At 66.3% G+C, this 24,384-nt stretch overlaps 6 protein-coding genes across 6 annotated transcripts; 2 read left to right on the top strand and 4 right to left on the bottom strand.

The window, feature by feature from the left end:
- Positions 1–1,098: 1,098 nt before the first annotated feature.
- On the top strand, positions 1,099–3,482 carry EMIHUDRAFT_227185 (hypothetical protein; the record flags this gene model as incomplete). The annotated part of the gene is made up of 2 exons (XM_005788238.1): positions 1,099–1,151; positions 3,215–3,482. 2 exons carry the CDS (start codon positions 1,099–1,101, stop codon positions 3,480–3,482), a joined length of 321 nt encoding a protein of 106 aa, XP_005788295.1.
- A 290-nt stretch (positions 3,483–3,772) lies between these two features.
- Positions 3,773–5,029, bottom strand: EMIHUDRAFT_227184 (hypothetical protein; the record flags this gene model as incomplete). Its single annotated transcript, XM_005788237.1, has 3 exons — positions 3,773–3,916; positions 4,170–4,252; positions 4,900–5,029. 3 exons carry the CDS (start codon positions 5,027–5,029, stop codon positions 3,773–3,775), a joined length of 357 nt encoding a protein of 118 aa, XP_005788294.1.
- An 8,336-nt stretch (positions 5,030–13,365) lies between these two features.
- EMIHUDRAFT_440871 (hypothetical protein) lies at positions 13,366–14,492 on the top strand. Its single transcript, XM_005788236.1, has 3 exons — positions 13,366–13,566; positions 13,688–13,815; positions 14,088–14,492. Exons 1-3 carry the CDS (start codon positions 13,420–13,422, stop codon positions 14,191–14,193), a joined length of 381 nt encoding a protein of 126 aa, XP_005788293.1. The 5' UTR covers positions 13,366–13,419; the 3' UTR covers positions 14,194–14,492.
- Positions 14,493–16,750: 2,258 nt separating this feature from the next.
- Positions 16,751–17,767, bottom strand: EMIHUDRAFT_440869 (hypothetical protein). Its single transcript, XM_005788235.1, has one exon. The coding sequence runs from the start codon at positions 17,760–17,762 to the stop codon at positions 16,884–16,886; it is 879 nt and encodes a 292-aa protein (XP_005788292.1). The 5' UTR covers positions 17,763–17,767; the 3' UTR covers positions 16,751–16,883.
- An 88-nt stretch (positions 17,768–17,855) lies between these two features.
- Positions 17,856–20,402, bottom strand: EMIHUDRAFT_440867 (hypothetical protein). Its single transcript, XM_005788234.1, has 4 exons — positions 19,285–20,402; positions 18,901–19,179; positions 18,341–18,828; positions 17,856–17,972 (listed from the first exon to the last, which is right to left on the bottom strand). Exons 1-3 carry the CDS (start codon positions 20,396–20,398, stop codon positions 18,356–18,358), a joined length of 1,866 nt encoding a protein of 621 aa, XP_005788291.1. The 5' UTR covers positions 20,399–20,402; the 3' UTR covers positions 17,856–17,972; positions 18,341–18,355.
- A 539-nt stretch (positions 20,403–20,941) lies between these two features.
- EMIHUDRAFT_110619 (hypothetical protein) lies at positions 20,942–23,945 on the bottom strand (the record flags this gene model as incomplete). Its single annotated transcript, XM_005788233.1, has 7 exons — positions 20,942–21,682; positions 21,899–22,163; positions 22,196–22,307; positions 22,448–22,496; positions 22,643–22,677; positions 22,731–22,888; positions 22,948–23,945. The coding sequence occupies 7 exons, from the start codon at positions 23,943–23,945 to the stop codon at positions 20,942–20,944; spliced, it is 2,358 nt and encodes a 785-aa protein (XP_005788290.1).
- Between the last annotated feature and the right edge of the window lie 439 nt (positions 23,946–24,384).

Below are 24,384 nucleotides of genomic sequence, written 5' to 3'. Positions count from 1 at the left end.
GCTACACCGCGCTGATGGACGCCGCCGGCAGCCGCCGCGAACGGGTGGTCGAGCTGCTACTGCGGCGCGGCGCGGAGATCGACATGCAGGACAGCAATGGCGGCACCGGCTGATGCACGCCGCCGGCCAAGGCCACGAGCGGGTGGTCGAGCTGCTGCTGCGGCGTGGCGCAGGGATCGACATGCAGACCAGCAATGGCGGCACCGCGCTGATGGCTGCCGCCAGCCAAGGCCACGAGCGAGTGGTCGACTTGCTTATCCAGGAGGAGTCGGCGAGTAGCGGGGACGAGAACAGAAATGCCGGAGAGGGTGGGGAGGGAGGCGTGAGGCGCAGGGTGAGGGGCGTGGGGGCGCGGGGCGCGGGGCGTGCGTGGGACGCGAGGCGTGAGGCGCAGGGCGTGGGGCGGGAGGGCGCGGGGCGCTCGAGTGAGGGCAGGGTGTGTTTTTTTGTGTGTATGTGTATGTGTGTGTGTATGTGTGTGTGTGTGTGTGTGTGTGTGTGTGTGTGTTGGTTTGTCTGTGCGAGGGCTGGGCAGGGCAGGGCAGGGCGGCGGCGAGCGGCGAGCGGCGTCGGCGAGATCGGCGACGAAGAGAGGCGATGGTGACGTACACGGCGGCAGTGTTCACGGCAGCAGCGCCCCCGCGCAGCGGCGGCGGCGCCCTGAGTGAGGCAGACTGCCCTGCACAGCCTGCTGGGCACGCTCCCGACGAGCGGCGCGCCATGCGGGCCCGCCGCGGGCGACGCGGGCTGCGAGCCGACACGCGTGTCGCAGGCGTAGACAGCACTGGCGAAGCGAGGCGGCCGGCGCCGGTCCCGGAGGCGGCTGCAGTAAGAGCTGCGAGGCAGAAGTCACTGTCCAAGGCGTACTGAGCGGGCTGCCATCGAGCAGCGCGCCATGCGGGCCTGCCGCCGGCGACGCGAGATTGGAGAGCCGACAGGCATCAATGAGGTAGGTACTGAGGAGGGCCATCGCGCCCGAGGCGGTCCGCGCCGGCCCTGCAGGCCGTCACAGAGAGCCTGGCGAGGCTGTACAGAATGCCGAGAGCATACTGAGCAGGCTGCCGTCGAGCGACGCGCCATGCTGGCTCGTCGCAGGCGATGGAGGTCGAGGAGCCGATCGGAGCGTCGCAGAGGCTGCCGACCACTGTGTCGTTCGCCCTCGGGCCCAGGGGTGGAAGGCAAGCTTCCTGGCGTTTCTGGCGAGCGTCCAGACGTCGCAGAGCATCCGGCAGGCGCGCAGCGACCCAAATTTTTGCTCACCGCACGGCCGTGTGAGCCGTCGGTCGGCGGTGAGAGATTTTTAGCACGTACCCGCGGCCGCGGGCGCTCGCTGCCATCAAGAATCACAAGGACTGGTTCGCGCACCACAGGAGCTCGTCAAGGCGCGGGATGTGCACGTCAAGAACAACCCGTCCCTCGGAGACAGCGCCGTCAACAACCGCGAAGCCTCGCGCTTCGTCTCCGCCTCAACGCCTTTCGCCGGCAAAGCCCTCGATGTCCGTGTCGACGGCACGTACGCCACCGCCCTCTCCTCCGACGCCCTCCAGGACGAGCTCCAGCGGAAGCTCGGCCTTTGGCTCTCCGTGGCGCTTCCCACCCTTCGGGTTGCGCTCGAGCGGGGCATGCCAGTCGATTTCTTCGGCGACTACCTTTACAACAAGGCCCACCACCGGCGGCCCCACGACGGCGTCCTCGCCGCCTGGGCGGACGCGATGCGCGCCCCGGCCAACGCGCCGGTCGTGCACGGTGACAAGGAGAAACCAGAGCTCACCCGGCAGTACAACGAGGGGTACAAGGTCGACCTCGCGGAACCCCACGCTGGCCCGGGAGGATGCGATGAGGTGAATGAAGTCAAGCTCTGGACGCCCCTCCTCAAGACCTCCTCGGCGGGCGTTGGCAACGCCTCGAGCGGCGGCACGCCCGCCTCCGTTGGCCACTCCTACGCCTTCGGCAACACCGAAGAGAAGGCCCGCCGCCTAAACATGGGCTGCAAGGCGCGCGGGCAACCCGGCCAACCCTTCGACCACAAGAACGGCCACGGCTACGTCAAGGCGCATCGCGGTTTCTACCACGACGCGATCTTTGTCAAGCGCAACAACTTCAACCTGCTGCTCCACGAGACGTTCGGCGGCGGCTTCTCGCCCACCGCCGTTCTCAAGCTGCGCCGCCTCGCGCGCAAAGCCGCGCGCGGCAGCGTCGACCGCACGGCCTACTCGCCCAAGTACTCGCTTTCTTTTATGTCCCACCATGCAGAGCGCATCTCTCTCTCTGTTGTGCGAGGCGTGAACCGCGCCATTCGCTCTCACCTGGCAACCCTGTCTGCACGTCTCGCGCGCACGTGAACAGGGCTCCAGGCCCCAAATGACGTGTGAGTGTTAGAGTTGTTTGGTATTGCAGTGATGGTCGGCGTCGGCGCGCGCCGACCAACGCGGCTGCTGTGGGCGTCATGTGGCGGGCGTGTCGGACTAGACATTGTCCGAATTCGGCGGTGTACGAGTACGTGATGATGATTGATGTGGATGATTCCACGCGATGTCTGAGTGGATACCTCGACTGGTGTTAGGCGTATTGTTGGTGATCTGCAGGTGACCTCTCCTGCTAGTGCTACCCACGCCTGCTGCTCACCTCGAGTCGTATTTCCTTTACGGCCTTCAGAGTGTCCGCCCTCTGACATGACACTCTAGCTTGCGGGACTTCATCTGGATTTCTCGGTCTGAGGCCAGAGGCAGCGCGCGAGTTCTTTACCAAGTTGCAACCCTTGTTCCGCACTCGGCTGTGAACGCTGCTGTTTGCCGCCGGTTGAGCAGCACCCCGTCCCCATCCAGGTTGTTGGTTGCTGCCCCAGGTCCCGCACTATGTAGGTGCACTGCTTCAGCAGCGTGCACCTACCTCGATCGACGATCCTGGTCGCTGGTGTCGGTTGCGCAACCTTTTTGCCGACCTCCGAGCCCAGATAGCGCGCCGTGTCTGATCCTCGTCGGCATCTGCTTCCGGGCCTGGCGGCCCGCCACAAGGACTTAGGTGAGAAGTGCCCGCCGAAACATCGGAACGACGCTGCTCCGCTCGACTTGGTTGGTTGCTGGCAGCACCCCAGCACCGGGGGGTCCTGAGAGCTGTTGGTTGGTGCTCTGTTCACAGCACAGTGCGGAACAAGGGTTGCAACCTGGTAAAGAACTCGCTCGCAGCTCGGCACCCAGCGGTCTCGACCGTTTAGGCGCCGCCGCCCTCCTCAGATGTGGAAGGAGGCGTCGCTGGAGGAGACGCAGCGCAGCCTGATCGCGATGAAGGCCATCGAGGAGCGACGAGCGCTGGTGCGAGTCAACGAGGCGGCAGACCGCTGCTTTGGCGAGTGCATCGACGACTTTGGGCTGACACGCCAGCTGCGCGCCGGCGAGGAGGAATGTGTGCGGAAGTGCACCCTCAAGTTCGTCGAGATGTCCGCGCTCGTGGGCCAGGTGTTTGGAGAGCAGAGCGGCTTGTGACGAGATAATAGCGCGAGACTTTAGCGCGGCTGTGGCCAGTGGGACCGGTTTCGGCCGGTTTGTGGTTTTTACTAGAACTGCTCGATCACACTGAAGACAATACGCGAGGTGTACGTGTGCCCGGACAAGACTAAGCTCGCGGCAATACGGGAATCGCGGCGCGCGGTGTCCGGCCACGCTCTGAGGCACACCGCTCACACGGGGCCGCGCGCGCGGTCTCGAGGCCCATGTCGCGGCGGCAATAAGACACCCTCTAAGGAGGAGGCGGGGAATAGAGCGCCGAACTTTCTTCAGAAGAGGCCCGACAGCATGTTGAGCAGGAAGACGAGCGTCATCGGGTTCATGTTTCGTGCGCCGGCAATGGCGTTCGCGGCGCTCCACGGCTGCCCGCCCGGTGCACCCATCTGGTAGATCAGGGTGCCCGCCATGGCAAGCTGCGCGGGTGGGGGCGGGTGCGTGAGTGCGGGGTGGGGGGGGGGGGGAGAGAGAGGGAGAGGGAGAGGGAGAGGGGGGGGGGAGGGAGGGAGAGGTAAAGGCAGAGGCAAAGGGAGAGGCGGAGGGAGAGGCAGAGGGAGAGGGAGAGGCGGAGGGAGCGGCGAGCGGCGGCGGCGGACTCTCCTGGAACAGGGAGCCAAGGCCCCACCGCGACGACGACGCGCGCGGCTCCGCGGCCGCCGGGTCGAGCACGGGCGCGTACTTTCGCTTCTCGAGCGCATCGTTCCACCCTTTGTCGTACGCTGCGAACTCTATGTCGCCGAAGCCGCCCTCGCCTGACCCCCGGGGAGGCGTCAGTGGGCGCGCACTGGGGCGCGCACTGGGAGACTGAGCTGCGGGCATGTGCAAGCAGCGGCCGCAGCGAGCCAGAGAGGGGCGAGGGCAGCGTCTTGGAAGTGTCTCTCGCCTCCTCCTCTGCCGGCGCCGGCGCCGCTCGGGCGGAGCACAAAGCGCCAGAGCATGTAGCCGCCAGCGAGGAGGAGGGCGGCCGCCTGCGCCTCGCTCACGCGCTGCCCGGTCGCCGCCTCGGCCGCCGCCGCCGCGCGCGAAACGCCTCGCCGCAGCCCATCCGCCACGCCTCTCGCGCCGCCGCCGCCGCGCGCGGACTGGTACACGAACGCGGCTGCGCCGCCGCCGCAGAGGACGAGCGGGAGTGGGAGGCCGAGAACGCGCGGCGCGACGTAGAGGAGGAGGAGCATCGCCACGCCGGCCTGCGCTGGCGAGACGCCCGGAGGCAGCATCGCTTGCAGCCGTGCCTTCGCCGCCTGCGCTGCCTGCGCGGCAGCGCCCGCCGGCATGCCACCGCCTCCAAAGCCAGGCATGCCGCCTCCAAAGCCGGGCATGCCACCACTACCGCCACCGCCGCCGCCGTCGGCCGAGCCGTCCGCGGTGAGATTGCTCGGCCTCAGCGCCATGGTCGGACCCGCATCGAGCCGGACTGTGTAGCGGCCCTTGTCCTCGTCGAAGCCGACCGCGATGCCGCGGCTGCCGTTGAGCTCGGGCTTGGAGGAGAGGCCGTCGACGATCACGCGGCGGCCGACCAGGGGCGCCATGTCGAGAACACCGCACCGCTCCCCGAGCCCGACCTACAAGCCCGCTCCGACCAGTGAACATCGTTTGAATTCTTTTTCCTTCGCGGCACGCGATGGCGGCAAGCCCTCGTGCACGCCCGCCCTCGACACGCCGAAGACCAACCGGCGACGGACCGCGGTGAGACCGCGCCGCCCTCCGCGCCCGCCCGCGCCCGCAGCGTGAACACATGCGCGCGTCCCTCTCCGCACGGAAACTTGCGCGCCAGCCGCGCAGCAGCCTCACATGCAGCGCGCATTGGCATGCTCGCCCCCTGGGCCGCCGACGGCCCGGTCGAGCGGGCTGCGCGGCCGCCGCACACCATCAGGCAGGCGCACGACCACCTGCAGCACGCCGCAGCCCACCGCGCAGCCCTCCCAGCCAAGGCTGCGCCTCACAGCTACACAAACAGGGCGCACAGCAGAGCACAGCGCATAGCACACGCCGACGCGCGCGCAGCACACGCAGACTCACGCGCGAATCCAACACGCACACGCGCACAGCACGCGCGCATCGCACGCCAGCGCAGCGCTGCACACAGAGCACACTGGACCATACCAGTGGTACTGGTACCATCGCCTCTGAGAGGCACCACCCCTCGGGGAGGGGGCGCGTCCGCCCAGCGGCCAGCGCCCCTCCGCCCAGCGAGCGTACCCGCAGCGCCCGGGGAGCGAGCGTCCGCCCTGCGGCCAGCCCGCTCTCCCCGCACGGCGTCGACCGCCCCCAAAGCGAGACAGGATGCACCCGCATAGTTAGCCGCTACGGCTCTATACGGGGGCATCCTCTCCCCCATCCGCATGTGAGGAACTGCGTACTACACTGCGTCACCCTCCCCAGCATCAGTGGGTTGCCTTTTGGGGTCTGAGCCCAACGGAGAAAAAAGAAAAGTGACCAAAATCGGCCCTGGATGTGCGGTTAATGACTGCACTCCAAGTGCTCCAAGTGCTCCAAATCGAAATCAGAAACCACGCGAGATCCACGTCTCCCGCCCCTCGGCTCTCGCGCGAGCCACGATCTCCTGCCCGATGTCCGAAAACGGAAGGCACGAATAGCCGGACACAGGAACGGCACAGCTCAACGGCAGAAATCCCACACACACATCCACTCACCTCTCGCACGAACAGTCGAACAGGTTCCCAGAGCCGGACGCAGGAACGGCACTGGCCAAAACACACCCACACCTGACGCACGAACAGGTACGAACAGCCGGACGAAGGAACGGCAGCCGTCACACACCCAGCCGGGGCAAGACAGAAGGCCGCCGAGGGGAAAGGGAGTTCGCAACTAAACGGCCGAAGCGGGTATCTCTCCAGTTCACGCCCGCCGACCCCGATGCACCTTATTACCCGAACCCCCTACCTGCAAGCCCACCGAGAGGGGTAGGGGTCAGCCTTGTTCAATTAAACACGAGTTCCACCGTAGCGCCGCATAACTCTAAGCGCGCGTGTGAGCGAGGGCAGAAATGCAACGCTCACGCGGTCCCGGGCTCGGTCCTCCCACATTCTCTAAATGATGAGTCTCGCTCTCCCTTATACAATAAGCTATAAGGGGCCTCTGCGAAATAAAAAGCGGAGGCCTCAGTGGGAGCGAACTCTGACGGAGAGGGAGGTTCCCCGTGTTTGTTTGACCAGTGAACAAGCCCGCCCTGTTGAGTATATGAGCGACCCAGTCGAGGGTTGCTCTCGACTCTGGCCTTTTCGGGTCACGTAGCCACACCTCGCCTCCTCGGTGCGAGTGGCTGCCAGTTCGACTCTGGGGAGGATCGAACCATTAACATGGTACCTCCTGACCCAGCGAGACGCGAGAAAAGATCCGACTAAACAGGCGGCGGCATTTTGACCGCGCAAGATGTAAAGGGTGGCTAAGGGCTCTGCCCGCAAGGCGCCCGCGTCGCAGACGCGGTACCATTGACAAATCTGCAATATACCCCCACACGAACAAATAGCAAAATCCAAATACCGTGCAGAAACTGCGTGATGTGCGCCGGGCAAGCCTTCAGCTGGTGCCAAGACATTCGTAAAATTGAAGCCACGAACGTCCGCCAAATCCGTGCTAGGGAAAGCTGATCGAGCCCAGCGTGCCCGCGGCCGCCTCCCGCGCAGCACCGCCGCTGGGGACGACACGCTGCGGAATCGGATCGAGCCCATGCACGGGCAAAGAAGGACGCTGCAGAAGCGGTTGGAGAGGCAGCCGGCGTCTGCCGTCACAACGAGTCCCAGCGCTGGTTGGACATGCGCGTCGGCTCGCCCGAGGACTGCTGTCGCGACCCTCCCGTTGTGAGCTTGTGACGCAGCCTCCGACGAGCTCTGCAACCGAGGAGAGTGAGGGTGCGCCTCCCCTCACTGCTGGCCTGGCTGCGCACCGCCTCACAAAGCACCCCCTCGAGCATCTCTACAAGTACAAGTACAAGGGCGACCTTCCTCCAAGTCGTCAACCACGCCCGGCGGCTCCGGCAAGACTTTAGCCTTGGCCACCCTCCTTGCGGAGCAGGAGGAGATCCGCTCTCGGTCAGCAACATGGCAGCTAGTCGAGAGACTCGGTAGTTGTGACCCCCCTCTGTGCTCTGAGTGAGGACAGGAGAGAGAGAGGTGAGAGAGAGAGAGCTTTTGTGGTGTTGGTGTACGCAATAACGGGACAGGGTAGTCGTTCTCTCTAGCTCCCCTTCTAGCTCTTAGCATGAGCTGCGCCCTGTGTCCGACCCCTTTTGCGCAGCAACACCTTAAACTTTCAGGCCCTCCAAATTCGGGTCGGAGCGTAGCGGAGTGGGCCCCGAGTTTGAAAAGGGCGACGGACGCTTGCGTCCTAGCCTCCAACAACGCCTCCCCGGCGCAGAGGGGCCCCCGGAGGGATGCTCAACCGCTCCACGCCACGCCGCTTGCGGCGGTCCTCTTCCCAGCTCGCTGATTGCGCGTGCCTCATAAGAAACTTTGATCCGCATACGGGTATGCAGTGTCGGCTCTCGCATAGCCGGCTGTCCTCTCTCTCGACGCGGCGCCGGCTCTCTACGCTCTCGCGCGTCGCCGTCGACGACACCACTGCAATGATCGTCGGGCGGCCGTACTGGCGCTACCCACTCGCTGTCGCCAAGCCGGAGCCCTCGATGCGCCCGCTGATAGAGGCGAGCCCCTTCGGCAGCCGAGGTCACTCCCTAAAGCAGCGCGCACTGATAGATGCGAGTCCCCTTCCCTAGGCTATAGCCGCGCTCCCGGCGAGCGCCCGCCCGTTCCGCATGGTGTCTCACGAGTCGGAGGACGGCCGCGTCTTCAACTCAACCTTCTTCGAGGACGACAGTGCCGCGACCGCCTTCCTCGCGTGGTACAACGACCACGCTCTCACCGGAGGTGGGCAGTTCCACTCGTGCCTCGCCGGCGCCATTGCCGAGGGAGAGGAGCTGCCGACGGGCGAGACGCTCCTGTTTGGCCGCGGGAGCGGAGTGCTCGACGACACGCGCTTTGGGGAGTACCAGCTCGGGATGTCGGTGCGGTACTCGGTCGCCACGTTTCGGTCCGCTGCGATGGAGGAGGAGGCGCGCGCAGTCGGCACAAGCGCTGCATTCGAGCGAAGGATCGCCGAGGCGATGACGGGCAGCGGCATCTCGTACTTTGGCCGGCTGGTGATGAAGGCGGCGCCCGCGGAGCCGGGAGGGCCGCCGCGCTGGATCACGGCCTCGCGATACGGCTCGCGGCAGGAGGCGACGGCCGGCACCGCGCTGGTGCGGCGGCTGTGCGAGGACGAGATGGCGCGGTGGTTCACCTCGTACGACACCATCATCGGGACAGCGTCCCGCGTCCTCGACCAGTAGGGTCGCGTTCGCCCGCGGGCGGGCGGGGCTGCGGGCTGGGCGCGGCACGGCCGCTCGCATCGGATGTCACGGCTCGCACCGAGGCGCATAAAGCCGTAGCGCCAACAAGCGCGCGTTGCGCAACACCTGGCCGCCCCTGTTGGCAGGTAAGAGTTTTTTGTATCCGGGACGAATATTAGCCAATTAGAGTCGATGCATGCTATGAGAGAGATATGGTTTATGCATGAAAAGACACACGCCGCAAAAACAGAAAAAATCCGCTCATCTCACATCCTGAGTCACAACCACGCCGCTCGCCGCTCGCGGAGACGTGAGAAACTGCACTGGGATCTTAGACACTAGAGATACTCTTAGACGTAGAGAGTAGAGTGACCTAGTGTGTGCGTCGGTGAGAGTGTGGAGAGGAACGAAAGGCTTCCCCCAAAGGTATATACTATAGCCATCCTATGCGAGATATATACTACGATCGAGAGGTGACTTCTGCCGACTCAGCCCCTCCTGAAAGCCTGTGTGGAGGCGCATCTTCCAATACATGCGCCATGCATTCCTAGTCGACGATACCCGCCGCTCGCGCCGCCTCCGAGAGCACCGCTGCGGAGCTCGCGCCGCCACCGTCCACCTCGCCATCGCCGCCGCCGCCCTCGCCGCCGCCGCCGCCGCCCCCCTCGCCCTCCGCCGCCACCGCCTCCTCCGCCGCATGTCCAGCGGCGGCAGCAGCGGCCGCCCCCTCCTCCGGCGGCATTCCGATGTCCGGAGCCTCCTCCCGCTCCTCTCCCTCCGCCTCCGCCTCCGCCTCCGCCTCCGCCTGCGCCTGCGCCTGCGCCTGCGCCTGCGCCTCCGCCTGCGCCTCCTCCGCCTCGTCTTCGGCGTCGTGCGCGATCGTCGCGATTGTTGCAATCGGCAGCTCGGCGGCGGCGGCGGAGCCATGCGGCGGCGGGCTCGCCCGTGCGGCGCGGGTGGGCGGCAAAGCGGCGCTGCTTGCGCGCAGCGTCGCGCAGAGGTCGCCCATGGTTGTGGCGGCGGCGGCGTGGTACTCCCTCTGCGCCTCTGCCACGGAGAGGAGCTGCGCTGCGAGCGTGGTCTGCGCCTGATGCCGGGCACGCCACGGAGCCGGTGGGCTCGCTCTCTCCACGCCCCCATCTCCACGCCCCCTCCGCCCACCGTGTGCGCGTGCTCGGGCGGGTGTCGCACTCCTTTGTTGGTGCGGGGGCGTGGCGGGATGTGTGTCGGGGGGGGGGGGGGGGCCGGGGGGGGGAGGCCCGGCCCCCCATGCTCGAACTCGTCGAGGGGGGAGAGGACCCCCTGGCCGGCCCAAGAATGAGAGTCCGGCTCCAACTGAAAAGACAGGACGAGCTCAGGCCGGGGCGAGAATGAGGGAGGAGCACCTCGCCGAGCATCTCCTGGTCGCGCCTACAGCTCCGCGGGGCAGAGTGTGAAGAGGCGGCCTCTCGCCTAGGAGGCGCCGGCCCCGTCGCTTCCGTCGCCCGAGCTGTGCGAGCAGCGCCTCGAGTTGGCCCGCCTGGCCGGCGAGCGTGCCCGAGAACTTCTTGTCGAGCTCGTCCACCTTGGCCGCCGAGAAGTCGATCGCCTGCGGGGGGCGGCTCCACGAAAGGTCGAGGGAGGGGCCAGCGCAGAGGCGGAGAGGGCGCCGACAGCTCGATCGCCTGCTCGAGCTTGGCCGCCAGCGGCTTGAGCGGCGTCGGCAGCGCGGACATGATCCCTCCAAGTGTGCCTGCAGGAGGGCGCCAGGACAGGTCTGCAGGACAGGACGGGGAAGGGGCGCGGGCCGTGACTCCGGCGAGGGCGCCGCTCCCGCCCTCGCCGCCCTCGCCGCCGCCCTCGCCGCCGCCCTCCGCCTGTGAACTCGGCGTGGCGGCGGCGCCGGCGCCGGCGGCCGCGCCGGCCCCAGCAGCGGCGGCCGGCGAGTCGATGGCGAGCTGCAGCGCCGACACCCAGCGGCGCGTGGCCATCGACCCGTCGGTCGCGAGCATGACGGGCGGCAGCTCGGGCTGTCGCGGCACCAGCTCAAAGGCGGCCGGCTTCGCGGCGATCGCCTCCTGCAGCTCGTGCGCGAGGACGTACCTGACAGTTCCTAGAAGCTTCCTAGACAATTCCAGAAGGCCTCCTGCGGCTCGTGCGCGAGGACGTACCTGACAGGATGGCGCAGAGGAGGCTTAGGCGCATCTCAGCGCATCTCGGCGCATCTCGGCGGCACCTGGAAAGCGCCACCGCCTTTGCCGGCGCGGTGAGGTAGCCAGCGAGTCTGTCGGACCTATGGTTAGGGTCAGGGTTGGGGGTAGGGTCAGGGTCAGGGCCAGGATTGATTTAGGTTTAGAGGGTGCGGGTGCGGGTGCGGGTGCGGGTGCGGGTGCGGGTGCGGGTGCGGGTGCGGGTGAGGGTGCGGGTGAGGGTGCGGGTGAGGGTGAGGTGTCCTCTCGGCGCCTCCCGGCTAACTTGGCCTTCTAGGAACTGTCTCGGAAGCTTCTAGGAGATGCCACTTGCTCGAGGTGAAGAGGAGGATCTGCCGCTTTGCGTCGAGGCGTGCGTAGCAAGGCCACCACACGCCCGTCGTGCTCGAGAGGCGGAACAGCTGCGGGGCGGGGCGACGGGGCCTCGGGCGGCCATGCGACACGCGTGGGTGGGGAGGGAGAGACGGAGACGGAGACAGGGAGAGAGGGAGAGGGAGAGAGGGAGAGAGAGGGGGAGAGGGAGAGGGAGAGGGGGGAGGGAGGAAGGTCGAGGAGAGGGAGAGGGAGAGGGAGAAGGAGAACATGGGCCGCACCGGCCCCTCCATCTCCGTCTCGAAGGCTTCGCCCGCGCGCGACGCGGGCGGGACGAGGGACCGCTCGAGGCTGCGCAGGTCGGCGCGCTCCTTTTGCGTCACCATCAGCTGTAGCTGCGCGCGGCGGCGGCGGAGCTCCACTGTCTTGTTGCAGTACGCCTTGTACTTGTTCGAGACGACCAGGCTCAGGCCGCGCAGCTGGCCGACCGTGCCGTTGAGGAAGCGGTCGAGCGCCTCCGAGAGGTGTTGCGCCTGCGCCTCCAGCGCCGGCTGCGGCTCGGCGTACGTTTGCATCGAGGGTGCCATCGGCTCGCCTCCATCGGCGCGGCGCGGTGGCGCCAGCGCATCGGCGCTTGCGCTGGTGAGGCTGGCGAGGTTGGAGTGGGCGTCTCTCGTTTCCGCCGCGGCGTCGCGCATCCGCTCGATCTGGCTGCCCAGCCTCGACAGCTGCTCCACCGCCGCCGCGAACGCCGCAACGCGAGGGCCGATGGCCTCGTCCGTCTCGACGTACTCATCGTTCAACAGGCTACTGAGCCGCTCAATGACGAGGCGTGGATCGATATAGGCCTCGTCGTGGCTCGGCGCTGCTGGCACTGGCGCTGGCATGGCGGTTGGGCTAGCTGGCAGTCTACCGGCCCAGCACCAGCTTGATGCCGGTGCTGTTGAGGGGAAAAGAATTTAAGCTGGTTTGCATCCCTCGCACGTTTTTCTTTTTATTTCTTCTTTCCCGCAATTTCAGCGAAACAGAGGGGGATGAGCGCGTCTCGCTGGCCATCTCGTGCAGAGCCACTGCAGCGAATGCTCCGCCTGGCTTGAGATGAGCCTCTCGCCCCGATTGACGCGCGGCGGCACCTCCAGCTTGTCTTCCATCGCCGAGTACGAGCTGGCGTGCGAGGCGCCTTCAGCGGCCGATTTCTTCCCTCTCCCGATACCGTCGCCCAACCGCAAGTCGCCGACCGCTTTGAGCGCCGGCCCTCCACTTCTCTGGCAGTCGGCGCCAGGCCTGTGCCTTTTGGTGCTATTGATCGCGTACTGGTTGTGGTACGCGTGCCACCGATGAATGTATACTTCGCCCAGGCAATCCTGTCGGTGCCCCACAGCGCCGCTGCCGAGGGTTTGCTCCAATAGGTTTTTTGTCGGCATGTGCTTCCACAGTGCCATCGTGCATACGCTTTCCCTTGTGCGTACGCAGTTTTCCCTTGTGCGTACGCAGTTTTCCCTTGTGCGTGCGAAGTCTTGTGTTCGAGATAGAATTCAGCAGTAGCTGGCGAGCGCGCGCTTGGATGCGGGTGCGTCGCTGCCAGAGAGAGCGCGCCAGTGAGACCGAGAGTCCCCAGGCCCAGCTACGCACTCACAGCATGTCCGAGCGAGACGTGGCCGCTTGCATCGATCCGTACGCGCGGCTACGGCTATCTAAGCACACGCGACTGAAAACGAGAGCGCCAGGGAGTGGGCCAGCGCCAGGCGCTCGACACCTTGTGCAAGCAGTAGTCGGAGCATGCTCGAGCTTGAGCCAGCAGCGTGCGTGAGCCAGCAGCGTGAGCGTGAGCCAGCGTGAGCGTAAGCCAGTGAGCGTGAGCCAGCGTGAGCCCAGCACGTCTGAGCCGAGGTGTTCTCGGGTGTGAATTTTGTTTCAACAATAAGGCTGTCTTAAAGATAAGGGTCGTCGTGTGCGTGATCTGGGGAGTTCGCTTCGGTAAAAATCGCCGGATTTTTTTTGCGCGTTGCGCCGAGCTTTGCGCTTTAGCCGCCTGCAACGCGCCGCCGCGACACGAGCTAGCGAGCGCGGCATGGCCTTCCTCGGCGCCTGGGCGGAGCACGTGTGGACGAGGATGCGGCGGCTAGACTACTGGAATACCGAGCACGCCATCGCAAACACGCCCGCCAAGCTGTATCGCCGCGTCTCTCCCGGCTCGCAACCAGCAGCGCTTGTGCAGGTGCCCCGCTGCCGCGCCCGCCGCGCCCGCCGCCCGCTGACCGGGCCCTCGCCGCGCGCGGACGACGAGCACACGCCGCGGCCAGATTGCGCAAGCTCACGCCTCTGACGTGCACGCGCAGCGCAAGGAGGCCAGCTCCGTGTACTCTATTCGGTACTACAACAAGGACCTGAAGCGGCGCGACACGGGCTACTACCCGGACACGCCGCTCACCCTCAACCACACCATCATGCAGGGCCAACCCGTCAGGCGACTTGCCGCCGCTGCCCACCATGCCGCAGCGCCGCAGCGCCACGCACCCTCCCCGCTCGAAGCCCCCCCCACCCCCACCCCACCCACCCACCCCACCCACCCGCCACTCCCTCAGCTCGTCCGCCCCCGCGGCCGCCACAAGCCCCGTGCCAACCGACCCCGACCCTGCCCCCCCCACACACACACTTCCCTCCCTCCCCCCAACTCCTTCCCCCAAATCTGCCGCCCGCCTTCCCCCTCAGCCCCCACCGCCCTCTCCCTCCCCGCAGGCCGAGCGACGCGCCCGCCTCCCAGGTACCAAAGGTTGGCGCCTTTGGCTCTGCCACCTACGCTGGCCCCGAGATCATGGGCATCAAGACGCCGAACGCCAGCTGAGAGAGGCGGCGAGGAGGCTAGACGAGCACGCCGGCTCGCGCCAACCTCTCCCACAGAGGCGCTGCGCGAGGCTTTTGGGTCGATCGGAATAATGAGATGGACCGCGACGGTCGCCCCTCGCGCTTGCGGACGCTCAACCGACAACGCCTAGGACAACGCTCTCTCGGCGCTCTCGGTCTCGCTGCCTAGTATCTCTGCTCTCCCTGATATGCCCGACGAGGGCCCAGCTCGCCCTCGCGCGAGTCGGGACCCGCCCTGTCTTTCGTGGACCCGTCACATCCAATACAGGGTACGAAAAACGGGTGAATCAGGCAGCCCCTCCCACGCGGGAGCTGGACTCTTTCTCTCACCCCGCCCCTTCGGGCGCCGAGAGGGATGGCAAACGAGAGCATGGAGGCGCGTGGCGACACAGGCACGCAGCATACCTATTTCGCGGCGGCGGCCTTGTCGACCAGCTCAAACTCGTGCTTGCACTCCGTGTACCCCATCCCAATCCCAACGCCCGCGCCCAGGCCTGCCACAGCTGACCGCGCAGCCACTCCACCTGCATAAAGGCGCCACAAGCAGAGGGTGAGTGCGGCGCGGCGGCGGCACGACCCGCGGGCTCCGCGCGGGCGGCGGCGCGCACGGAACAGGATGACCGCGATCAGCCCGCCGCCGAGCGTGCCGTACGCGAGTTTCCGAATCGTGTTTTCTATGCACGAGTCCCACGTCTCGGCAACCTGTGCGCAGTGGTGAGAAAAGGTGGGATCGCGCGGCGCGGCAGCGGGCGGCGGCGGCGGCGGCAGGCGCCTTGAGCTCGGGGAGCCCGGTTTTCGCCGTCGCCATTAGCTCTCTCAGGGCCGAGGGAGCAAGACTCGGCGTGGTGGCAAAAGAATTTCCCGGTGAGGACGTAAAACATGAACCAGAGGGAAAGCGCCCGTCGCGGGCGCCGATGGAGGCGTTCGCGACGAGGACGTTGGCGGCGCGCAGGAGGGTCACAACGGGTGCGAGAAGCGCGAGAGGTTCCTCTTTTCCGCGCGCGACACACAGGGTGGGCGATTCTTGGTCGCCTTTCCGATGCCCGTGGTGGAGCTGAGGAACGTGCGATGTGCGGAAACGCCGTCTGTGCTTGTACGCATGTCTTCAACGTCCACTCTCACGGCTCCAGCTGCAACAGGGCGGCTACGAGTAGGACGTGTACGCGCATTCACGACTCGCTGCGACCAGCTGCTCGCCTCGCTCCTACTCGAGGTCGTCGGAGGCATGGGCGCCATCTGGGGCTGTGCGGAGCTCTCCTGCGTGCGAAGCTATTCAAATGGCGATGCATGGCGTGCCATTTGTGGCGTGGCTGGTCTCTTCTTTTTGGCGCGTTGGGTCTGCGTTCATGCCCTGCGGATTGCTGCTTCACGAGAGGCCGAGGCCGTCTCGCTCTTCATCCTCCAGTTTTTGGGCGGCGCGAGTGCCTGGTGGGGGTTTTCCGACTTTGCAGGTCTACGAACTGACTACCCCGCCGACTGCCATGACGTTGAAAAGTACGGCGGCAGTGGTGACGCGCGTTGGACGCCGGGCTACGATGAATGCCGCAACAGCATGCTCCGCTGGCGCATCATATCTGGTGCGTGGCTCCCCTGGTTCTTCATCTGGTGGCACCGTGAGCAGTTCCTGGCGCTGCGCGCCTCGCTCCACCTCTCGGTCGGCGGTGACAACACGGCGCGGTATGCTCGCGCCGCCGTTTGGTGCGGGTTCTAGATGCATAGGACCAGTCCCTGCAAAGACGTGGGCCTGCATCTAGACGGGATTACGAATGCGTGGCCACGACGAGAGACTGATCATTGTTGCGCTTATAGGTGCGCGACCACGTTTGTCCTGGAAGTGATGGGCGGCGCAGCCTCGCTCTGGAGCGCCGGCGAGATGGCGGGCCCTGCTGGACGCTCACTGCGGCGCGGCTGGGGCGACCACCACTTTGGACAGCCCAGCTCTGAGATATGGCGCTGTCTGTGCCTTGCAGTCTTTGTGCTCTGCTTTGTGCGGTGGCTGGTCAACGCCCACACGCTGCATAGAAGGTGGCGGGATGGACTGCCCTCCAACTTCTTGGCTACGCAGCCATCGGGCGAGGCAGACCTCATGTTCTCGATGCGCCTGCCGAATGTGGAAGGCGCCGTTTGTGCCAAAGTGCCGGGAGACGGAGACAAACCAGCGTCACCCATTCGACATGAGGACGACACGCGTTCTTCGGTCGGATGCTCCTCCGCCGGAACCGTAACCACTCAGCGCACGCAGCCACACGGCCCTTGTGGAGAAGGATAGCGCGCAGCGGCACTTATAGCCTCTGGCAAGCTCTGGAAGCGTGCCTCAACCCTCACCACGTCCGTTCTCGTCGGAGGTCCAAGTGAGAAGATGAACTGAGGGAGCGCAGAGGGGTAACTAGGAGCGAAACGGTGTGGCAGGGCGGTGCTTGTGCGATTGGATTTCTGTACGCGTTAGTTTTAGAGAGATAAAGTGCACGCTGCACGGCCGGGGCTCGCCAGCGGTCGCCATGGGGCTCGCCGCTCGCGAGTCGCGTGCGGGGGTACTTCTCTGACGTATGGTTAGAGCATGAGAGTACACACAAGGACCCAAACTCGTTTTTCAAGCGGGCGCGTTGAATCTTGAAAAAGACTGCGGGTCGCAGACTGCGGGTCGCAAACCGTTAGCTAAAACCTCGTGTGTCACAGCATGTCGATCAACTCGATGACTCCCTCGGTAAATTCTATCGCGAGCCGTTCGAAGAAGCCAGGGCGCGGCGCCCGGTAGCGCGAGGCGGGCACGGGGAGGGCCGCCGCCCGCCTCGCGCCCCCGAGCCGCAGCCTGGCCGCCGCCCGATCGCGCAGCCTCGGTCGCGGTGGGCCGCGCTCCAGCAGACGAAAGTAGTCGCGCATCTCCAGCTCGACTTCGTTTGAGCCTCTCATCACCGGTTGCCCCGCCGATATCTCCGAGCCCTCGCCGCGCTGATTGAGATTGACCGCCAACCCTCCGCTTGGGGTGGGCACCAGCGTCCAGGTCGGCGGCGGTCGCCGCTTCGGTCGAGGCGGCCGAGGTGGAGCTTTGCGGCACAGAGGGCACCTGAGCGTATGGTCTGCGCGCGCACACTTCTCCACACAGCTGTAGCAAAAGATGTGCCCACAATCGGCGGGCCAGTAGGTTGGCCGCTCAAGTGGCTCCAGGCAGATTGCACACTCCTGTGGCAACGCGTCTTCGTGCGCCTGCTCCTCCTGCTCCTCCTGCTCCTCCTCCTCCTCCTCCTCCTCCGTCTCCCGTTTCTCCTCCACTTCAGTCGCAGCATCCTGCCGCCGTGCTAGCGCCGCCTGGAGCAGCGTCGCCTCCTCCTGCGCAAAGAGCTCTGCCAAATGCTCCTCTTCTTGCCGCAGCTGGCGCTGCGAGGCCAGCAACAGCCCGCCGTGCTTGCTACTCCGCTCATCATCTGGTAGCAGAGCAGCGGGAGCCGAGCGGCGGCGGATGAGGTGAGGGACGCGACTCGACACGCTGTGCTCACCGACGGACGCCCTGCGAGCCGCGGCAGCGCTGTGCGCACCGACGGGAGGCGGCATTTTGCCGAGCCGCCGACGAGGGAGGGCAAGGACTTCAGCTGTTTTTTCTGCGCGAATATCCGCCGGAAAGAAAAGAAAGACGTTTCCAAGCTGCGTTTTCAAAAATCTCAAACAAATCTAGATATATCTCTAAGATCGGTCCGCGAGTGCTCCGCAGCAACCTCGCTGAGCCAGAACGTCGGCTCGCGAGGTGGGGTGCTAGTTCCTAGTATGAGCCCGACCCAGGTCGTAGTGTTCTTGCTCCCAGCGCTTGCGCTTCGGCGGTTAGTGGTGCACTAACCTCCGAGAAACCCATCGGGTCGCTCCTCATCGCAAACCCTGTCAGCAGTCCCTCCTCCGGGATCGGGAATGTACGTAAGAGCTACATACACTGAAAATCTCTCTCCCCCCCACAGCGCACACAGGCGCATTTTGTATATGCATTTTGAGGACTTCCGCTGTGTTTAAAACTATTGGACATGCTCCAAGTGCCCGCAAGTAAGTCGAACTCAGACCGCGAGAGATGGATATAGTGGGACGCCCCACAAAGACAAACACATGCGAGAAGAATTCAACAAGTCTACATGGAAGAAAACACGCTTCGCACGAACATTCTACATCTCCTCGTCTCGCACACACGTGCCGTCCACCGAGAAGGGGCTGAACTGCGGCAGGAAACGGTCCATCAGCGCCCAAGCCCCGCTGCCGCCACTCCCCGCGGCCCACCCGACGCACCTCAGCCCAGCGCAGCACGGCTCGGCCTCGAACCACCTCGGGACGACGCAGGCGGCGCCGCGGCCGAGGCCTCGGACCACGGAGAAGGACGCGCCCGGCTTGGTCACGGAGAAGCCGCGACTCGAGTACGCGGGCGTGTCTGCGGCCGGGTCTGGGCACCACTCGCTCCTCTGCGAGAGGAGGAGCTCGAAGAAGGCTTCGCCCAGATCCATGGAGAGCTGCTTCCCCGGGCAGTAGCGGTCCATTGCGCCGCCCGCGACGGTCGGGTCGGCTGCAGCGTCGGCGAAGGCGACCGAGTACTCCTTGTATGAAGCTAGAGGCCGGCGGAGAGAGAACTGATGCGCGTCGGGGCCTACAGTGAGGTCGCGCAAGCTGAGCCTCCCCCATCGAGCAACGCGCGTGGCTCGCCGAGGGTGGCGGCGACCCCATGCGTTCGGGTCGCGCAGCGCCATCCGCAAGTTGAGGTAGGTGTGCGCCGCTGGAGACGGGTAGTCCGGGTACCGCGTGTCGTTGGCCGGCGGCACGTTGTCGCCGCTCCAGAAGGGGAAGGTGCCGACGGGCGGCAAGAAGCGCAGCGTCTCCATAAAGTAGAGCAGCGGGCTCACCCCGGCAGGGACGGTCTGCGGAAAAGTCTCGTCCCACCGCGAGGTGTCCGCCAGCAGCACCCAGAGGCCGTTAGAGAGGGCGGTGGGGATCGAGAGACCTGTCGAGCGAGCGGTGGGCGGGACGGAGGGCGGTGGGCTCACTCGCTGGCGGTGGGCTCACTCGCTGACGACCCGCGCTGGCTGGGCTGGGGCGACGGCCGCACCGCCAGCGAGAAGAATGGTGTCGATGATGGCGGAGGTGAGCTGATCGACGCAGTCGGAGGGCGAGCAGTCGCCCTCTGCGAGCTCGGCGCCGTAGATCTCCTCCACCATCGGCCGGTAGGCGTCCGAGAGCTGCTGGTGCCACCACACGCCGCTGAGCATGTCGGGCAGGAGGGCGAGGAGGCGCTCCCGGATCGAGACCGGGAGGTAGATGAGGAAGGTCGCCTGAACGAGGAAGAGGAGCTGCACAAACTGCATCTGGGCGGCGGAGAAGGGGTTCTCCTTCCCGGGGAAAGTGCGCTCAAATAGCGCGATGTGCGTGTACTCGAAGTAGTCCGCGCCGCCGAGGGAGGTCTTGCCGGCGAGCCACTGCGTGGCATGCGCCCTGATGGCGGCGGAGCGCGCCGCCTGGCACTGTGAGTGCGCTGGACAGTGCCGTGACCAGCCGTAGAGCCGGTCGAGGATCGGGCGCAGCACCCTGTGCTGCTCGGGCTTGGCGCCGAGCAGAATCGACGCCGGCGCGATGCCCGTCCAAAAGTCGCGAACCAGGATGTGACTTCCAAGCTCGTTGCCCCTCCAGATAGACCCGTTGTGTGTCCCCGACGGCAGATCCCTCAGCTTCCGCCGCACCACCGCGTTGGACATGAAGGCAGTCGTCGCGGCGTCGGGCGTATGCTCCGCGACTTCGCACCCTGAGTAGGAGCCGTCGGGCTGCCGCTCCCAGCCGGTGCTGCTGTTGGTGCCACTGCAAAACGTGCGCAGCTGCCCATCCGCGTCCTTGGCCATGGTTCCGGTCAACCAGGACGGCTCCAAGTCGAGCCGCAGCTCCTGCTCCTCCACGCACTGGAGGCACAGCTGCATAGGCGCGGGCCCGGCACTCGCAGCGGCGGAAGCAGCGGCGGCGAGGCATTGCGGAGCGCATGCCTGGTCAGAGAGCGCCGCCATTGCCGTGGATAGTGCGCTGTCGATTGCAGCGGAGTGGTGGTCGAACCCATCCATCGCAGCTTCCCAGACAAGGTCGCTCAGGCGGCTCGTCTCGAGGTCGTCGGCAGCGGGCACGACATTTAGCGGCAGAGCCCTTGCCCTTGCGATAGCGAGTAGGTACAGGGTGCGCATCGAGCTCTGGCGGCCGGTCAAACCCATGGAAGGCTGGGTTCCACCTTAGACTGTTTCAGTCGGAGAGCGCCGAAATTCAGAAAGAATTTTACAAGCATGCTCCCTCGCACGACACTGGGCAAATTGGCGGCGTGCCGTTCTCCCATCCCTCCCTTGGGTTGTGGGTTTTCTTTCTTTCTTTCTTTTACACTGGGCAAATTGAAATCCCTGTGTGGTGTGGCGACGTGCCGTGGTCCTCCCATCCCTCCCTTGGCTTGTCTGGTTTCTTTCTTTCTTTTACACTGCTTCACTGGGCAAATTTCCCAAAACGCTCCCAGAAACAAAAGCTCCACACGAGACGCCGGGCGGCGGGCACTGGTCTCGCGACTGGCAACGGCGCATGTGCGGAAGGCGAGAACGACTGTGAGGTGCGCGACTCCCACGCCCCCCCACGGGAAAAAGAGAGAAAAACGAGCCGCGACGCGCGAGAGTATAAATGTGTCGGATCAAATCACATTGATATACCCTGTCCGGCGGTGGGGCCCGCGCTAAAACACAAAATTCCTAAGGACCGCCCGATGTTTCCGCAGGAAGTGTGCGCGCTTTGGCTTTGCCGCTGGGCAGGCCACGCGCCGCAAAGTCGAGGATGTGCACGCCCGTCATGTCGAGGAGCACGAGCCAGCGCCAGTTGGCAGCGGTCTGCAGCGGCGCCCCCCTCTCCGTCCGAATCAGTTCGAGCGGGGGCGTGCCGCGCTGGCTCGAGAGGCGCCGCAGCTCGGAGCTCGCAAGCGATGCGCGAAGCAGCGCTCCTTTGCGAAGAGCGGCGCCCGCCCCGTCCTCCTCGCCGCCGCCCCCGCCGCCCTCCTCCTCCTCCTCCTCCTCCTCCTCCCCATCACCACCGCCGTGCTCGCGGTCCAGCCTCCAAGTCTCTAGCACGACCCGCTCCCCATCGTTGCCCCATGTCGGTAACGGCCGCTCCAGCAGCAGCCACGGCGTCGGCTCCGCCCCACCCCCGTGCCACAGCAGCCGGAGGTCGGCGCAGGAGCACGCTGCCCTGCAGCCCACCGTGGTGTAGTAGTCGGGCTGCGCTCCATACGAGCTGCGGCCGAGGATGCGCCTTCCAGAGTCGAGCTCGAGCAGCGCGGGCCTCTCCCGCCCTTCCTGGTAGGTAGAGAAGCCTTCGCGGGCGAGGTGCTGGTACGGGAGGAAGACTGACCGGTGCCGGTCGAAGGGCGGCCAGTCGACGCGCGGCACCGGCGCCTGCGACGTCCAGAGGGCCTGCTGCGGGTAGGAGAGGTCGAGCACCTGCGGGAGGGGAAGGGGGGGGGGTACGGAGGGAGGGCTAAGGAGGGAGGGGTACGGAGGGAGGGCTAAGGAGGGAGGGGCACGGAGGGAGGGCTAAGGAGGGAGGGGTACGGAGGGAGGGCTAAGGAGGGAGGGGTACGGAGGGAGGGCTAAGGAGGGAGGGTTCGGTGCGGAGAACGACGAGTGGACTTTGACTGAGGCCGGCTGGCCGACGACCTGCAGGAGGGAAGCCTCCGCCGGAGGAGCGGCGTGCAGGGCCTTCTCCGGCCAAGCAGCCTCCTGCTGCGGTGGCTGCGACGCCGCCGCCTGCGCGCGCAGCCCCTCGGCGGACTGGGAGCAGGTCACGCTCCAGACCTCGAGGAAGGCGCCTCGGTGGCCGAGGCCGGGCGGGACGGGCAGCTCGAGCAGCACGAGCCACGAGGTCGGCGAGCGGCGCTGGAGAGACGCGTACGGCACGCCCTTCTCGACGGCGAGGCTGTACCTACCCGGGCACGTCCATGACATGTCCGGGACATGTCCGCGTTCGGTGTGCCCTTCTCGGCGAGGCGGTACGCGTCGCGGCTCGAGAAGGTGCGCCGCGACGCTCGAGTCGCCCTCCTCCCCCTCGCGAGGTGCAGGCTCGCACCTGTTCACAGCTGGAGGTGTGAAGAGACGCTGTTCACACCTCCCCCCCCTCGCGAGGTGCAGGCTCGCACCTGTTCACAGCTGGAGGTGTGAAGAGACGCTGTTCACACCTCCTCCCCCTCGCGAGGTGCAGGCTCGCACGGCCGAGCGGGAGGAGGGTGAGGAGCTCGAGGAGCAGCAGCTCGTGCGCCTGCAGGAAGGCTCCGGGAGAGGGGTCTCGGAAGGGTCTCGGAAGGGTCTCGGAAGGGTCTCGGAGGGGTCTCGGAAGGGGCTCGGAAGGGGCAGCTAGCTCGGGGGAGGAGCAGCGTGCGCCGAGCCGCCCGATCCCGCGTGCACCTCCGCCACCACGCCGCCCTGCTCCGACATGGCGCCTGTTCACAGCTAGAGGTGTGAAGAGACGCTGTTCACACCTCCGCCACCACACCGCCCTGCTCCGACATGGCGCCCACTCGCGCGCGCAGCAGCTGCGGCGGCGCAACCGCAAGCTCCGCCTCCCCGGCCGCCTCTCGGGAGCCGCCTGCCTCTGCGGCCGCCTCGCCGGGCCGCGGCAGCGGTGGGAGGAGCCATAGCATCGAGAGGCACCTGTTCACAGCTAGAGGTGTGAAGAGACGCTGTTCACAGGCAGCGGTGGGAGGAGCCACAGTATCGAGAGGCACTCGGTCAGGTCCTGCTCCGTCGGCGAGGTCTTCTCGAGCACCGCCACGCTCATCAGCCGGAGAGGGCCGCCGCACCCCGGCCCGCCGCACCTCGGCCCGCCGCCGGGCTCGCCTCCGCCGGCCCTTCCTCCGCCCTGCCTGCTCCCGCCGCCCTGCCTGCTCCCGCCGCCCTGCCTGCTCCCGCCTCGCGAGGCTTCCGGCCCGAGCCGCTCGGCCGAGTAGAGGCAGAGCGAGGCGACGACGCACTCCGTCCGCCACTGCGGCATGTTGAAGTAGGTTCCTGGAAAGGTGAGCGGTGGCAGCTGCGGCAGAGCGTCCGCCAGCCCTCCCAGCAGGGCGGAGTGGTCGAGCCGGTGCAGCAGCTGGCCAGAAGAGAGGCAGCGGACCAGCAGCGTGCCACTCCCCGAGGCGAGGCTGCCCACGCAGCCGCCGACCGCGTCCACCATCGCCGCGCTCACCACGCACAGGTCCTCGCGCCCGTTCTCCACAAAGCCTTGCGGGAGGGCGTGCGGCCGCCGCCACCGCCGCCGGCTCGCCCGCAGGTCGTAGAGCGTGAGGAAGCCGCCGAACTCTCCGAGCGCGAGCCACGGGCCGTCGATGGCGAGCGAGGCGACGTAGAAGGGCGAGGCGGTGGGCGAGTGGCCCATCTCGTACGGGAGCTTGCGGTAGGTCGCCTGCCCCGCCACCCGGTTGGAGGCTGCTTGGCGGCGGTGGGCGCAGCGCACTTGCCACTCGTCGCCGCCGGGTGGGTCCACGAGCGGGTCCTGCGACGGCGCCCACCGCCGAGCGTGCTCTCCGTGCATTGTCGCAAAAACCTCGCGCCAAATCCCCGGAATGGAGGCGGCGGCACGCCACGAGGTGCACACACTGCGCACGCGGCAGAGGCCGACGTCGGTGAGGCGGCCAAAGATCTCGGCGAGGCAGCCGGCGTCGAGCACGTCAGCCGGGGAGCCCTCGTTGAGGGTGGCGGCGGTCCGCGCCATTCTTGTGAGATTTGCGTCGCTCTCCACCATTTTTTTTGCCTGTTTCTCGTGTTTGGCCGCGTTGGGAGAGAGAGAGAGAGATTTTTAGCAATACCAAACAACTCTAACACTCACACGTTGCGTTGGGTAGCGAGGATTGGTGTGACGCGATCCACGCAGGCGTGTTTTCTGACGGCCGACCGTCAGTGCACGGAGTTGCCCCTTCTCCGACTGCCCCAGCCGGCTAGTTCCTGCGCAGAGTGGGGGCCCTGCGGCTTGCACGCGCCGCGGGCCGATTGCGGGCAGGAGGAGGGGGAGATGGCCATGCCCCCTCCTTTGATGATGTCCCTTGGGGACCAGAACTATTAAGAAAACAAAATACGCGAAACCCCCACCCCCCACCCAATTCTCCGACGTAGCCAGCCCTCTTGTGGCTTCGTTCGACGCACACGCTACTTCA

Source organism: Emiliania huxleyi, assembly GCF_000372725.1.
Source record: "Emiliania huxleyi CCMP1516 chromosome Unknown EMIHUscaffold_137, whole genome shotgun sequence".
NCBI lineage: Eukaryota > Haptophyta > Isochrysidales > Noelaerhabdaceae > Emiliania > Emiliania huxleyi.
The sequence above is the reverse complement of the archived record's forward strand: the minus strand, read 5'-3'. Positions and strand labels throughout refer to the sequence as shown.